Source organism: Lissotriton helveticus (assembly GCF_964261635.1).
Source record: "Lissotriton helveticus chromosome 1_1 unlocalized genomic scaffold, aLisHel1.1 SUPER_1_unloc_55, whole genome shotgun sequence".
In the NCBI taxonomy this organism is placed as follows: domain Eukaryota; kingdom Metazoa; phylum Chordata; class Amphibia; order Caudata; family Salamandridae; genus Lissotriton; species Lissotriton helveticus.
In genome coordinates, this window is record NW_027611698.1 from 1,141,949 (window position 1) to 1,157,178 (window position 15,230).

The window sequence follows — 15,230 nt, forward strand, 5'->3', positions numbered from 1 at the left end:
ACTGCTGTTAGCGTTGGCTTCATGAACGTCACTGCCACTTCTGGCATTCATACGACAAATCCTTCAGAACATTTGAGGACAAGGGACAATCAAGTGTGGAAGACAAGTTGCTGGGAGTGCAACTGATTGTCCTGGCACATATATGCTTTTGATGTGGGATTTCGCTATTTCACCACATTCTTCAAACAGAGTCTCCTGCCTACAATGGCTAAATTCTGGCAAAAAGTAGAGTTTGGCAAGTCACAAAATGAATAGGGAGAGCCAAGTCGAAGAGGAACCACGGATCACACTTAGTTATAAGGCGCGAGGCACGAGCTGATCCATCAACCGATAACAGTCTGTAAAAGATGCAGCAAACGTTACTTAAAAACAAGGTATATGCTCTTTTATATCTGAAAATAGGTTATTTCTTGAACACCTGTGCTTCACTTTAGTTCATTACATATACTGCAGTGGCATTTGTTAATAGTAATACATGCATTTTACCAATGAAGCTTCCATCTCCAGAGCCCTGACAACAGATCCACTCTGGGTGTGTTGGGTTTATAGGTTTTATCACTAATCCGACAAGTTAGCTGAAAAGACTACTGTTAGTCCCAATATTGTTCAGTGTTGCTTTTACAGGTAGTGTGGTCAGGTGCGATTGAATGTTTTTCTTTGTATCTCTTCTTCACCAAATAAAAATCAACAATGTTTCTTTTCTTTTAATCCACATTGTGCTTGTCTCCCACTGTGTATCCTGGTACATCATGTCACTTTGCTATGTGTACGGAAGTGAACAATGACTGGAAACAAACACTTTTATAATTCTGCAAATACGGTAATCTGTTTTTCTTCTTTACTGTTATTCGGGTCATCTATCATCTGGTATTTCAATGTCCTACATAATTAGAATTTTATCTTTTTCCGTAATTCATTCCTCTCACAATAACTGCGCTGTTTAGCTCTTGTCTATGTCCTCAGATGGGTCAATATTATTTTTGATGTTCTTAAGTTCTTTCTGGAATCTCTGCATCTCTAGGATTATTTCCATGTGAGTTAAATGAAGAAGTGTATTCACTGAGGGCTGTGTGGGATCAAAAATTGACAAAAGCCCTTCTCACTTCCAGTGCCCTTCTATGTTTTCCCCCTGTGTGTTCGCTGATGACTTTGTAGCTCTGATCGTCGACTAAAGCTCTTCCCACATTCATTGCACTTGAGTGGCTTTCCCCCTGTGTGTGTTTGTTGATGTTTTCGTAGGGTTGATAACTGACTAAAGCTCTTCAAACATTCACAGCAATCATATAGTTTTTCCCCTGTGTGTGTGCGCTGATGAATATGTAGGTTTGATATGTAACTAAAGCACTTTGCACATTCATTGCACTTGAATGGTTTTTCCCCTGTGTGTGTTCGCTGATGTGTTTGAAGGTTTGATAACCGACTAAAGCACTTTGCACATTCACTGCACTTGAATGGTTCTTCTCCTGTGTGAGTTCGCTGATGAACCCTTAATGCTGACGAGTAACTGAAACTACTGCCACATTCACTACAATTATAGGGGTTTTCCCCTGTGTGTGTTCGCTGATGTCTTTGAAGGTGTGATAACCGACTAAAGCACTTTGCACATTCACTGCACTTGAATGGTTCTTCTCCTGTGTGAGTTCGCTGATGAACCTTTAATGCTGAAGAGTAACTAAAACTACTGTCACATTCACTACAATGATAGGGTTTTTCCCCTGTGTGTGTTCGCTGATGTCTTTGAAGGTGTGATAACCGACTAAAGCACTTTGCACATTCATTGCACTTGAATAGTTTTTCCCCTGTGTGTATTCGCTGATGTTTTTGGAGGTATGATAAGTGACTAAAGCACTTTGCACATTCACTGCACTTGAATGGTTTTTCTCCTGTGTGTATTTGCTGATGATGCCTTAATCCTGAAGAGCTGCAAAGACTACTGTCACATTCACTGCACTTGAATGGTTTTCCTCCCGTGTGTGTTCGATTATGACTTTTTAGGTCTGATAACTGACTAAAGCTCTTCCCACATTCATTGCACTTGTATGGTCTTTCCCCTGTGTGTGTTCGCTGATGATACCTTAATGCTGAAGAGCTGCAAAGACTACTGTCACATTCACTGCACTTGAATGGTTTTTCCCCCATGTGTGTTCGATTATGACTTTTTAGGTCTGATAACTGACTAAAGCACTTTGCACATTCATTGCACTTGAATGTTTTTCCCCTGTGTGTATTTGCTGATGTTTTTGGAGGTTTGATAAGTAACTAAAGCACTATGCACATTCAAAGATCTTGAATGGTTTTTCCCCTGTGTGTATTTGCTGATGTTTTTGGAGGTTTTATAAGTGACTAAAGCACTTTGCACATTCACAGCACTTGAATGGTTTTTCTCCTGTGTGAGTTTGCTGATGACTTTAAAGGCTTGGTAATTGACCAAAGCTCTTTACACATTCACTGCACTTGAATGGTTTTTGTCCTGTGTACTTGTGCTGATGAAGCTTGCGTTTTGATGACAAACTAAAGCTCTTGCTGTATGTGTATGATTCTTCTTTCTTGGTTAGTGTCTGTGGGTCGGGTATATATTTGTCTACATCCAATGACTGCATTTCCTGATGGGCCAACATGGCTGATAAAGAACTTGTGTTTTTCTCACACACTTTATATGTGTGCAGTATTTTGCACGTTTGATTTCTGTTTTAACAATAAAATGCGATAGCCCCCAAATATTTGCCACACTCCTAATATGTAGAAGGTGTCTTTGTAGGCGATTGTGCCTTTAGATTGGATTATGGCTATGCACGCTTGCGGGTAAAGATGTATCTTCCTTCTGGCCGGTGCAAATAGGGACAGTCTGTTGTATTTCAGAGAGAAGAACTCCTCTTTCATTTACTCGTCAGTTGTCTGGCTCCACTCTGTTGTGCTCTTCTCTGGTTACTGTGGTTTAGCCAGAAAGAGTTTACAATTCTCCTAGAGCACGGAATGATGGCTTGTCGTCATTTTAGAAAACAGAGCACTGTGGTAATCACATCATACCAATCCGAAGATCAAAGCTGGTGTTGGACACTTGTTTATACATGAGACGGTTTGTTATTGTTGTTGCCTTAATTTTCCTAAGGTCATTTCTTCGTCTTGTGGCGTGGAGGTGCACAGCTCAGACTCTTACAATCACTGAACTGCCCTTGATGCTCCATCCCGGATCTGTCAGTTTCTGCGCAGGTTCCTCTGTCACCGACTGCGCTGATGTTTTCCTAAATACTCTAGCTCATTATTTCTGCTATGATTGAAGATTTACAGCATTCGCTTCATTATTGATGGTCATTTCATACAGTCAAGGCTTGTCTTCTGTTGGATGTAAAGATATTTAAAATTACTGAATTGAAACATAATGGAATGAGAATTCACAATGTTTAACTGGTTGTAAAAGACATTTCGGGGGAGATTTACCAAATCTCCACACAATGCAGCGCAGCCCTTCATCCGCGAGGCTGCGCTGCGCGACAGGGAGGGAGCAGGAGAGCACCATATTTTCAAAGATATGGCTCTCTCTTTTCCTTTCCCTTGAGCCGGCACTGATTACAGAAGGCCTGCGTCATGCACACACCTTAGCACCAGAGCCCTAGCGTGTGTGTGTCTGTGAGTCCAGCATGGGTTTTGTACAGGAAGGACACCCTTCCTGTACAAATTACTATGCCTCGACACGAGGGAAAGCTTTTACCATTTTGTATGTGTGTTGCACAGTGCAGCACACATGCAAAGTCAGAAAAGGAAGGAGAAATGAAAGCATTTCTCCTTCCGTGCATCTAGTTTTGTTATTGCACAGGAATGCCCATGCACCACCCTTGGCAGGCCCCCATGGCACAAAGTAATGCGAAACAATGCTATGCGCAGTGTCATATTACTTCAACGTTATTTCCAGCGCTAAACAAGTTTAGCTCTGGAAAGTAAATTAGGAAAAAAAGATTTTTCGCCATTTTGTGCCACTTTTGTGACGCAAACACAGTGCAAAATCTTAGTAAATCTCCCCCTTCTTCTTTATCACTTTTGAAGCTTAGCAAGGAATTTTTCATCATACACAGATATTTAACTAAAAGTTCTGTTGATCAGGTGACATCTTATTAATGTCTGAAAAGGAGGTGATTTACCAGGGTTTACAGAGTAAGGGCGCTCATGAGGCACCCAAGTGCTAGAGGTAAAGCTTAAGATAGACGCATATGGTCAAGATTTTATTTAAACAACAATAGATTTTAGAAAAAGAGATGGATCAGGAAGGGCTGCAAAATTTCCAGTAACTCTTCACAAAGTATACAACAAAAGTAACTCCAGTCACACACTTTTTCTCATTCTTTCCTATTCACTTAAGATCATCTCAAATACCAACTCCTGTCTTTACTCGCTGGTCATAAGTCACCTTTGACACTTTCAACAGCTCCCTTGGTTCAAGCATTTCTGGTTTCTTCTAACCTGGAAGATTGAAACATTATTGTTGGTTGAGGGGGGTTTCCTATCGCCATAACATCTGTCCATCTCCCTGAAACTAGTGCAGTTTACAACACCCAGTTCTGGCCTGAAAGACAACTTTAAAAAGCAAGGGCCTCATTTATGAAAAGTGATGCATCGCTGCGTGAAAACAGCGATGCGTCACTTTTCACTGCGCTCTCTTTGCGACACCAATGATGCGTCATATTTACTGTATGACGCCTCATGGCGCAAGGAGTTACAGATATGTCAGGATTTCTGACGTATCTCTATGGCGCAAAAGTGACGCATTGCTGGAGTGTGTCAGAAAAGTGACGTAACTCCAGCAATGTGTCCTTTCACATGGGGCAAGCCCCATGTGAAAGGGCCTGCGTCAGTCTTACGCCTGCTGTGAGGCAGGCGTAAGAAATTGACGCATTTGTGTCCTGGAACTGGCGCAGTGAAATCTCATAGATTTCAAAGCGTCACTTCTATGACCCTTTCTTGCGTCAGAACGCCCCCCTTGCATACATTATACCTGGCGCAGGTATAATGTGGCATAAACACAAAGTCCGAATCAAATTTTCTTTAAAAACTATCAGACATTCTGTGCCTAATCAAATCGAGGAACTGCGACTGTGTCACACCAGTTTTTATTGATCATGTAGTTTTAAAAATAAGAATACCAAAAATGTTCTCTTTTAATCTTGATTTCCCGGTGTCTTCATCAAGTCAGCAGTGACAGTGGGAGGTGCAATGCTTAGTCAGCTGTATCGAAACCTTTGGAGATTAGTTTTTTGGCATCTTCTTTTCCACTGCCTTCATAAATTTTACAAAACTACAGTTCAACTGAGGATCCTGGGATGAAAAACAGGAAAGGACTGCATTCCTTCGTGTGCGTATCTCTCGTCGATTGAAGTGGTGTTTCAGCAGGTGAGGAGTCGGAACGTGATTCTCTTACTGACGGGGAGCCAGCGCAGGTTTCTCAGGTGTGCGGAGATGTGGCTGTGTCGGGGGATGTCCAGGATGTGGCGTCCTGAGGCGTTCTGAATGCGCTGGAGTCTTTTCTGGAGTTTGGCTGTGGTGCCGGCGTAGAGGGAGTTGCCGTAGTCCAGTCGGCTGGTGACGAGAGCCTGGGTGACTGTCTTCTTGGTTTCGGAGGGGATCCACCGGAAGATCTTGCGTAGCATGCATAGGATGTTGAAGCATGACGAGGAGGCGGCGTTGACTTGTCTGGTCATGGAGAGGGAGGAGTCCAGGATGAAGCCCAGGTTGCGTGCGTGGTCTGTTGGTTTGGGTGCGCTGCCCAGGGCAGGGGGCCACCAGGAGTCGTCCCAGGCGGAGGGCGAAGATCCCAGGATGAGGACTTCCGTCTTATCTGAGTTCAGTTTTAGGCGGCTGGTCATCATCCACTCGGCTACATCTTTCATCCCTTCGTGTAGGTTGGTTCTGGCGGTGGCGGGGTCGTTGGTGAGGGAGAGGATCAGCTGGGTGTCGTCGGCGTAGGAGATGATGTTGAGGTTGTGTTGGCGTGCGATGGCCGCAAGGGGGATCATGTAGATGTTGAACAGCGTGGGGCTGAGTGATGATCCTTGCGGTACGCCGCAGATGACTTTGGTGGCCTCGGATCTGAACGGGGGGAGGCGTACTCTCTGTGTTCTTCCGGCGAGGAAGGAGATGATCCATTCTAGTGCCTTCTCCTGGATTCCGATGTTGTTGAGGCGCTGCACTAGGGTGCGGTGGCAGACCGTGTCGAACGCCGCGGAGAGGTCCAGGAGGATGAGGGCCGCTGTTTCCCCGTTGTCGAGCAGTGTTCGGATGTCATCGGTGGCTGCGATGAGGGCAGTCTCGGTGCTGTGGTTGACTCCGAAGCCGGACTGCGAGTGGTCGAGGGATCCATTCGTCTCGAGGAACAGCTGTCTGTTGACGGTCTTCTCGATGACTTTGGCAGGAAAAGGAAGGAGTGAGATGGGGCGGTAGTTTATGAGGTCGGTGGGGTCCGCTGATGGTTTCTTCAGTAGGGCGCTGAGTTTGGCATGCTTCCAGCTCTCCGGGAAGGTGGCGGTGTCGAAGGAGGCATTGATGATGTCCCATAGGTGGGGTGCGATGACGGAGTCGGCCTTGTTGAAGATGTGGTGAGGGCAGGGGACGGTTGGGGAGCCGGAGTATATGGAGTTCATTGTGCGGATGGTGTCTTCTGTGTTCACCGGGGTCCAGGCGTGGAGGGTGGTGGTGGGGTGCGTCGGCTGTGTGCTGAAACTGTTGTGTATGTCAGCGATCTTGTTGTGGAAGTACGAGGCGAGCGAGTTGCAGAGGTCTTGCGAGGGAGTGATGTCGTTGTTTCCGGCGCTAGGGTTCGAGAGCTCTTTGACGATGTTGAAGAGTTCCTTGCTGTTGTGGGCGTTGTTGTCTAGTCGTTCCTTGAATGCGGTTCTCTTGGTGGCGTGGATCAGCTGGTGATGCTTTCGAGTGGCAAGCTTGAGGGTGGTTATGTTGTCTGTAGTTGGGTCTCTGCGCCAGGCTTTCTCGAGGGCTCGGCAGTTCTTCTTGGAGCTCTTGAGTTCGTCGGTAAACCAGGATGCTTTCTTGGAGCCGGGTCTGGTGGGGAGGGGTCTTCAGTGGAGCGAGGTTGTCTGCGCAGTTGTTGATCCACCTCGTGAGGTTGTTGGCGGCTGTGTTGGGATTCGCTGAGCTGGCTGGAGGGTTCTGGCTCAGGGATGTGGCGAGCTGGTCGGCTGTGATCTTGTTCCAGCTCCTGCGGGGAACCTGTTGCGGGTGGTGATGGGTCGTGGTCCTTTTGAAGCTGAAGTGGACGCAGCTGTGGTCTGTCCAGTGGAGTCCGGTGGCGTGGCTGAAGGAGATGTCCTTGCTGGAGGAGAAGACGGGGTCAAGCGTATGGCTGGCATAGTGGGTGGGGGTGGTCACCAGTTGCTTGAGTCCGAGGTTGGTGAGGTTGTCCAGCAGGGTGGTGGTGTTGTGGTCATTGTTGTTCTCCAGGTGGAAGTTGAGGTCACCGAGGAGGATGTAGTCAGCGGAGGGGAGGGCGTGCGGGCTGATGAAGTCGGCAATGTCTTCGCTGAATTGCGTGCGTGGTCCCGGGGGTCTGTAGATGAGGGTGCCTCTGAGGGTGGTCTTGGGGTTGGTGTGTATCTGGAAGTGCAGGTGTCCGGCGGCTGTAAGGGTGTCGTCGGTGTTGGTCGTGACGCGGATGGTGTTCTTGTGGACGATGGCGATGCCTCCTCCCGTCTGGTTGACGCGGTCCCTCCGGGTGAACTTGTATCCGTCCGGGATGGCGATGGCGATGTCGGGTGCTGAGGAGGCGTTCATCCAGGTCTCCGTGAGGAAGGCGACGTCTGGAGATGTGGTGTCGAGGAGGTTCCAGAGTTCTACGGCGTGCCTGTGGACGGAGCGAGTGTTGAGCAGGATGCACTTCAGGTGGTTGCTGCTGGGGGTCGGCTTGGCGGGTGCGGTGTAGGTCCGGATGCAGGAAAACTTGCAGGATTGGCAGGCGAAGGATCCGTGGGTGCGTCCCGGGGTGGCTTGATGACAGCCGGGGATTCGGCCGATGTTGAGTGCGTTGAGGGTGGCGTGGTCGTAAGTCCGGCGGGCGGGCTGGCATCTTCGGGTGCCAGGGGGCTGGGCGCCTTCCAGGCACGGACGTGTGCAGACGGGCTTACCTTTGGTAAAAACACTGTGTTTGGAAACTGTCTACTCTTTTGTTAGGAAAGCGCGGGGAAGACTCTGGCCTTTGTTTAAGTATTACTGTTAATCGGAGCCCGTGAAGGGGCTCTGATTAACAGCAATACTTAAACAAAAGGCCAGAGTCTACCCCACCCTCCCTCATAGCCTCAAGCGCCACAAGCCCTCCCCCCACCACCTTACCTGCTTGCCTCACGACCGCTCTGCCGCATTCGTGCCGCTCTCTTTCAAAGCGGCCGGCGGCTCGACTTCCTGACTGTGTGCGCGCTCCACGCTAGGTGGTGCGTGGTGAGGTCAGGAGTGGTGCGAGCGCGCGCGCACGCGCCTTAGAGGGAACGGTGGTTATGGCACAAACCGCTGACAATAAACCTTTGCCATCAAGTACCACACATGCAGGAATGCTCAGTGGGTTGTGCGCTGCTAGATTTAACATGGACGTCTGTGGAAGTGTGTCCCTCCAGAAAGCAGAGTAGATCATATGGGGGTCAAGAAAGGTTTATTTAAGTATCACAGCTACAGAGACCCCATCCTTCTTCAAGCTAAGACTGAATGACAAATGTCTCTATCCCAGCCCACGGCCCAGCACCCATCCTCACATTCCAGAGTATCATGACACAGGACGACACACCTTCTCCCCCTCACACATTCTAAACTTAAAGAAAATAAAAGGAAACTTAACTATGAATGCAAAGGATACAAAGAACATAATAGAGAATGCATGTAGGATCTTTGAAAAACTCAACAAAGCGATTTTATAGGCAAAGAGAACACTGGGGTGCATGGCAAATGGGAAAAGAGCTCACTTTAAGAAACACAATCGTGCAAACGTCGGGGAATACATTTCAAGTGAAGTGGCCCAGAGCCCCTTTCTCCTGCAACAGGCTCTTCCACCTCAGAGCCTGAATCAGGCTCACTCGTCTTTATTGCATTTTTGAAAACCTTTATACCCTTAAACGGAAGACTGAATTTGGATCTGGGAGACTTCATCTTGACCCAGTCTCCCACGTCGACCACTGTTCTCTTCACAGCCCTCCTTTTATCATACAAGATCTGTATTTTTTTATCACCTCTTTCCAGTCCTCAATACTGTTAGACCTGGTAGCATTGGCGTGAGACTCCCTTCCACTAGTACTGCCATGTCGACTTGGTAAGTGCACCCACTGAGCAGTCCCTAAACCTTCCCTTTTCTACATGGTAGCCACCCCTAAGGTAGGCCCTAGGGCAGGGTGCATTGTATGTGAGCACTGTGCCACTGCTATTCAGTGCCACAGTGCAAGTGCTCCCTATGTTAATTTGATGTAATGGATTAGTGACTCTATGATTGGCTTATTTGGTTTACATGTCAGTCCCTAGTACAGTGCACTGCGTGTGCCCAGGGCCTGTAAGTCAAATGCTGCTGGTGGGCTTGCAGCACTGATTGTACCACCCACAGAAACAGCTTGTAAAGTGTGTCTCAGGTCTGCCATTGCAGAGCCTGTATGCAGTCTAGTACTGCCATGTGGACTTGGTAAGTGCACCCACTCACAGAATTACATTCATTCTTTCTCACAGGGGTTCATTGGGCACATATACACAATAGTAAGCACAGTTATTTTGTCTCACTATCACTTGTGTCACCACTTTTTTTGTGGTTCTCGAAAAGGAGAACAAACACTGTTTTTTTCTGTCTTTTCTTTACTTCTTACACACTCAGAGAGAGAGTTACCGATGATGAGAAGTGGGTGAGCTGGCGATTGTTATTCAGCAACCCCGTTGGCGGTTCTACCATGAGGTACTCTTTCCCTTCTCTCACATTTTTTCACTGCTGGAAGGTGGGGAGTCTGGATGGTAGCAGTTGTTGTTTTTAGTGAGACACTGTGACAAACAAGAGTAGTTGAACTGTACACACTCGAGGGAATTGAGACGAGTATTGAAAACCCCGGATTTGTTATTTACGTTAGGACTAAGTGTCTTTTAGGTGAGGCCTTATGTTGTTTATAAAGTGCACCCACTGACTAGTCTCTAAACCGTCCCTTTTCTACATGTTAGCCACCCCTAAGTAAAAGTAAAGTAAAGTCCACATTTGTAAAGCGCACAATCACCCGTAAGGGTCTCTAGGCGCTGGGGGCCGTCGGGAAGATTAAGCGAGCTATTGCCCATAGTCACATGGTGCTGGGCTAACCTGCCGCCGGAGCCGGGGATCGAACCGTGGTCCCCAGATTCCAGCGTCAGTCGCCCTGGCCGCGGCGCCACACCTCTCCCCGGAGAGGTGTGGCTAAGGTAGGCCCTAGGGCAGGGTGCATTGTATGTGAAAGGTAGGACATGCACTGATGTGTGTAGCATGTCCAGGTAGTGAATTACAGGCAATTTTGTTTTTCACTACTGCAAGGCTACCAGTCCCCATAGGCCAGAAGGGGCAGTTTGGTTATAACACCTTATAATCTTAACTATCCCAGGGAAATGGTAGAAAAATGAATTTAATATGCCTGAACTCAGAATGATAAAATACATCTTTTAGTGAAGTTGGTTTTAAACATTCTGTGTTTGAAACTACCACTTTTAGAAATAGGTATTTTCTTGCCTAACCATCCAAGCCTGCTTCTGCAAGGATGTGTATTACATGTCTGGTCTGTGAGTGACAGGGGCTGAGGGGGCTCCAGGAGACAGGGTGAGTCAGCACTGGGCTGAATAGACCTATCTGCATGTAGAGTGGTGAGAGGAGTAGCACCTGGGCCTGAATAGGGCTGTGCCTGCCTTCCACAATGCTCGCTCCACCTCCTGTGGTGTGTCTGTTGACCCTGGCCCACCCTGACAAAGGAAGAAGTTGTGCACTGGCAGGATGCACCCAGAACTGGTTTAGACTAGGTACAGACACTCTCTACCTTCAGAGACAAAGGATTTGTGTGTATAAAAAGGGGGACCAAGACCCCAGAACTTTAGATCACTTCTGGGAATCAAGGAGAAGAACAAGAGAATCAGCAGGAGTTTTTGACTACCCCTATACCAGTGTGTTGTTTGCTGGGGATGACCTTCAGTGGTTTCTTTATTGCCAAGGAAAGGAGAAAAGACTTTTATTGAAACTTTCATCATCTTGCAGAAAATCTGCAAGGGCTTGAATTTGAGCATGCCTCCTGTCTGAAGTCTCAGGGATACAAAGACTTCACCCCATATGCCTGCCTGCATCTGGAACTTGCTTTTCTGGCTGCTACAGAAGGAAATTGCAAAACTGACGCCGGCGAACAAAGCCATAATCTCCATCGAAGCCGTGAGCGCTGCTCTGACTTACAACGTAGACCCGACGCCGGCCGCCGTGCCATATCGACACCAACAAGCGACATCGTAACCTGCCACAAGCCCTGAGCGCTGCTCCGACTTTGTGACGTAGGCCCGATGCCAGCTGCTATGCCGCATCGCCTCCAAAGCCGACATCATTGTGGAGCCGATCTTAGAAGTGGGTGGTCAAGAATCCATCGACATCGTGACATTGTACGGAACCTTGGTTTCGGCGCTATCGTAAGGAACCAACGCCTCCCCTGCTTTGTGCAAGCATCGAGGACCTGACACGCGCCTCCCCTGAAGCAAGGAACCGACACAACACAGCGCCAACTACGCTGTGAGCTGTCTTTGTTTTCACTTTTCCAAGGTACTGTTCTTTGTGGGTCTGTTTTGACTGCGCGCTCGAAGCCGCGCACCTCACGGTCGGCGCCGTACTTTGGGATTTCTTTGACCTCGACGTTGTGATAACTCCAGTTGGGGTTATCTGTTGCTAAAAACTGCGTTTAAGTGAATAACCTATTTTTGAGCTACTTCTACCATCTTATTTCTGCTTACAGTATTGTGGATTTTTGTCGTTTGAGTCTTGTGTTAAGTCTATATTAAGAATACTTATTTTTATAAAACCTGTGTGGTGTACATCTGTAGTGTTTTCCCTGTATTACTGTAAGTGTTCACAAATGCTTCACACACTGCCTCTGAGATAAACCTTCCTGCTCGTGCCAAGCTACCACAGGGTTGAGCAGGGGTTATTTTAGGAGTGTCGCCCCCTTATTCTGACTAGAATCAAGGGTCCCTATTTGGACAAAGGTGCAAGCCATTGCTGACTAGAGACCCCCAGTTCTAAAACCCACCTTTTCATCCACTAAGGTTCTTTTGATCATTACCCACAACAGAGTGACCTCCATGTTGGGGACCCTTCCTTTAAATAAACAAAAGGGAGTTTCACCAGTGGACGAACAAGAAGTGAACCTATACTCGCTAACCTACTTCCTCATGGCCAACTCCCAACTTTCACCACAGACAACAGCTTGTTGCAGAGTCTCTTTAACAACCTTGACAAACCTTTCCACCACACCATTGCTTTGTGGATGGTACAGGGACGCCTTCTTATGCTTGATCCCCCTGGAACTCAGAAACTCTTCCATGACTAAGGTTGTGAACTGAATACCATTGTCTGACAAGAGTGTTAACTGGAAACCCTCACGTTCAAATAACTCTTCTAGAAACTCAATCACTTCACCAGACTCAACGGAATTAACCACCTTTGATATCAGGCCAATGGGAAAACATATCAATACACACGATCAAATAGAGATCCTGAGTCTTCAACTTCACAGGTCCCAAAATATCTATGAAAGTGTCCACCACGGACCAGTAGCCTGTTCCCTAATAACCATGGGTTGAGTCCTGCACTTCAATATCCTGTCATAAAACGCACATTCACGCACCAACCTCTCTACATGTACATCCATGGCAGACCACCAATATTCTTACCTGATAATTTGCTTTGTCTTGGCAATGCCTATATGCGAGGTGTGAGCACTCTTTACTAGCTTATAATTTAGAGCAAGGGGTGCAACCAACTTACTACCACACACGAGGAGACCATCCTCCCCCGCCAGATCTTCCCTAACTTGCCAAAAGCCTTCGAGGACCTCCTCACAGTCCTTCTTCTCACACTAACCACCTTTGACCATGGTGAGGACTTTCTGCAAGTCTAAACCGATCATGTGATGTTCCCTCCACTCTCTCTCTGAAATCAACCCTTCGCTAATCACACACAAATTAATTCCTTCCTCCAATTATTCACCTCCAAACCTCTCAACATCATCTGTCATTTCATACTCCACACCACCAGTCTTGACAGACAGTGTGCCAGAACTGTAGAGCCACAACCCACTTCCGTATCCCATGGGAGACAGAGTCAATGCCTTTCTTGGAGAAGACCTCCCTAAGAGGTTTGTGATCAGTACGAATTCTGAACCTTTTCCCCCACAAATCCTTTCTCAGCTTGCGCACTGCCCAGGAAACACCCAGAGCTTCTTTCTCCACAACAGAACAGTTGCATTCAGCACCCCTCAAGGGCCTAGAGAAGAACATAATAATTTTAACCTCCACATCAACCTTTTGCAAAATAACTGCTCCTAACCCCTTTGAGCTGGCATCAGTGATGAGATAAGATTCCTTTGTGGGGTCAAAACTTCCTAGACAAGGTGCTTCATTCAGATGTTTCTTAATGCACTCAAACTCTTCCTCACAGCCCTTGGACCAAACAAGTGTGCCTCCCTTCTTGAGAAGAGACCTCAAACAAGAGGTTTTCCCTGCAAAGTTCGGAACGAACTTGTGATAAAATTCAGCCATGCTGAGAAACTTTACAAACTCTTCTTTGTTCAAAGGGTTGTGCAAATTACAAATGGTGCTTAGGTTTGATGCCTGCAGCGGACACAAAATGCCCAAGGTACTCTAATTCTTTGACATCAAATTTGCACTGGTCAGCAATAAGGGTGAGGTCAGCATCAATTAACTTCTTCAATACTGACCTCAGCCTCCCATTATGATCCTCAAGATCCACACCAAAGATGAGCACATCATCTGGGTACACCTTGAAACCCTGAAGGCTTCCAAGAATGCCCTCCATCGCCCTCTGAAAAACTGAGGCCGCAGAAATCAGTCGAAAGGCATTCTTAGAAACCTAAGGGTACCAAAGGGTGTTACCCAGGAGGTAAGGTCCTGGGAAGAGGAGTAAATGCTCTGAATGTTCTGAAGAGGAGTGAAGGCCGGCCTGGTGATAGGCGGAGGTCAAGTCCAAGAAAGAAAATGCCTTGCCCACTCAAGAGAACACAGCATTTTAGTTATGTGGGTGAAAGCATAATGATCAACAATAACTGCTTTGTTGAGCTCCCTCAAGCTCACACAGAGCCCAGCCTCCCCATTGGCTTTGCGGGCCATAACAACAGGAGAGACCCACAACGTTGCTTCAACTTCTTGAATGATAAACTTGGCTAAGAGATTGCCTAATTCAACTTTTATGCTCTCCCTTACTTACAGAGGTGCATTTCTGACCTTAGCTGTTTTTGGAACAGCGTTAGATTTGACCTTTATCCCATGTACATAGTTTTTGAAACAAACACAGTTCACCAGCAAAGACCTCAAGGAATTCCTTGATCCAGTCTCGATTAGCATTACTAACAACTCTAACTGGTGGTAATTTTTTTAGGCAGACAGATCTCATTGGGATAAAGGCAGATATGTAGATCACGTTGATGGAAGCAACTTATGAGCGAGTCCCGCTTCATCGAGACATAGATTTTACCAGGGATGACTCTCCCTTTGAAGTCAATCGTGCCCCAGAAATAACCCAGCAACTCAATAGTCACCATACCTTAACCTTTTGGTCTAATGTCTGGCTTCAACAGGGTGAGTTTGCCCAGCAGATTACACTCATAAAATGTTTTGGGGACTAGCGGTATCTTGGCCCCAAAGTCGAAGAGCATGCTCACTAGAGCATCACTGATCAAAACTAGCTCCTGAGGGCCATCTCTAGCATTCCCTGTGACAGGGAGAACATTGATTCCTTCTAAATCTTCTTCATAAACATAAACTTCCCTGACTTTTTTATGCTCGTGGCCCGTTCTGCAGCTCTTTGAGACGTGACCTTTTCTCTCACAAGTTTTGCACATGGCCTTCCAACCTGGGCAGTCTTTAACCCGTTGCCTGTGGCGCGAAATTCACCGCTGTGCGGGCATATTAATGAGTGGGCGCAGTTCGTACAGCCCCTCCACACATGCCCACTGTGACGTTAGGGGGCCGTACGACGCACGCAACGG

At 47.2% G+C, this 15,230-nt stretch overlaps 1 protein-coding gene across 3 annotated transcripts in view; it reads right to left on the reverse strand.

Moving 5' to 3' along the window:
• Positions 1-1,046: 1,046 nt before the first annotated feature.
• Positions 1,047-15,230, reverse strand: part of LOC144806244 (uncharacterized) — a 196,619-nt gene continuing 182,435 nt past the window's right edge. The window contains exons 2-3 of one of the 3 annotated variants that reach the window (XM_078672640.1): positions 1,766-2,089; positions 1,047-1,681 (exon numbers count right to left, since the gene is read on the reverse strand). In XM_078672640.1, the coding sequence (XP_078528766.1) occupies positions 1,117-1,681; positions 1,766-2,089 (889 nt within the window). In that variant the 3' untranslated portion in view covers positions 1,047-1,116. Of the gene's footprint in view, positions 2,090-15,230 lie in introns of all 3 variants that reach the window. The other 2 variants (XM_078672639.1, XM_078672641.1) reach the window with 2 other exon arrangements.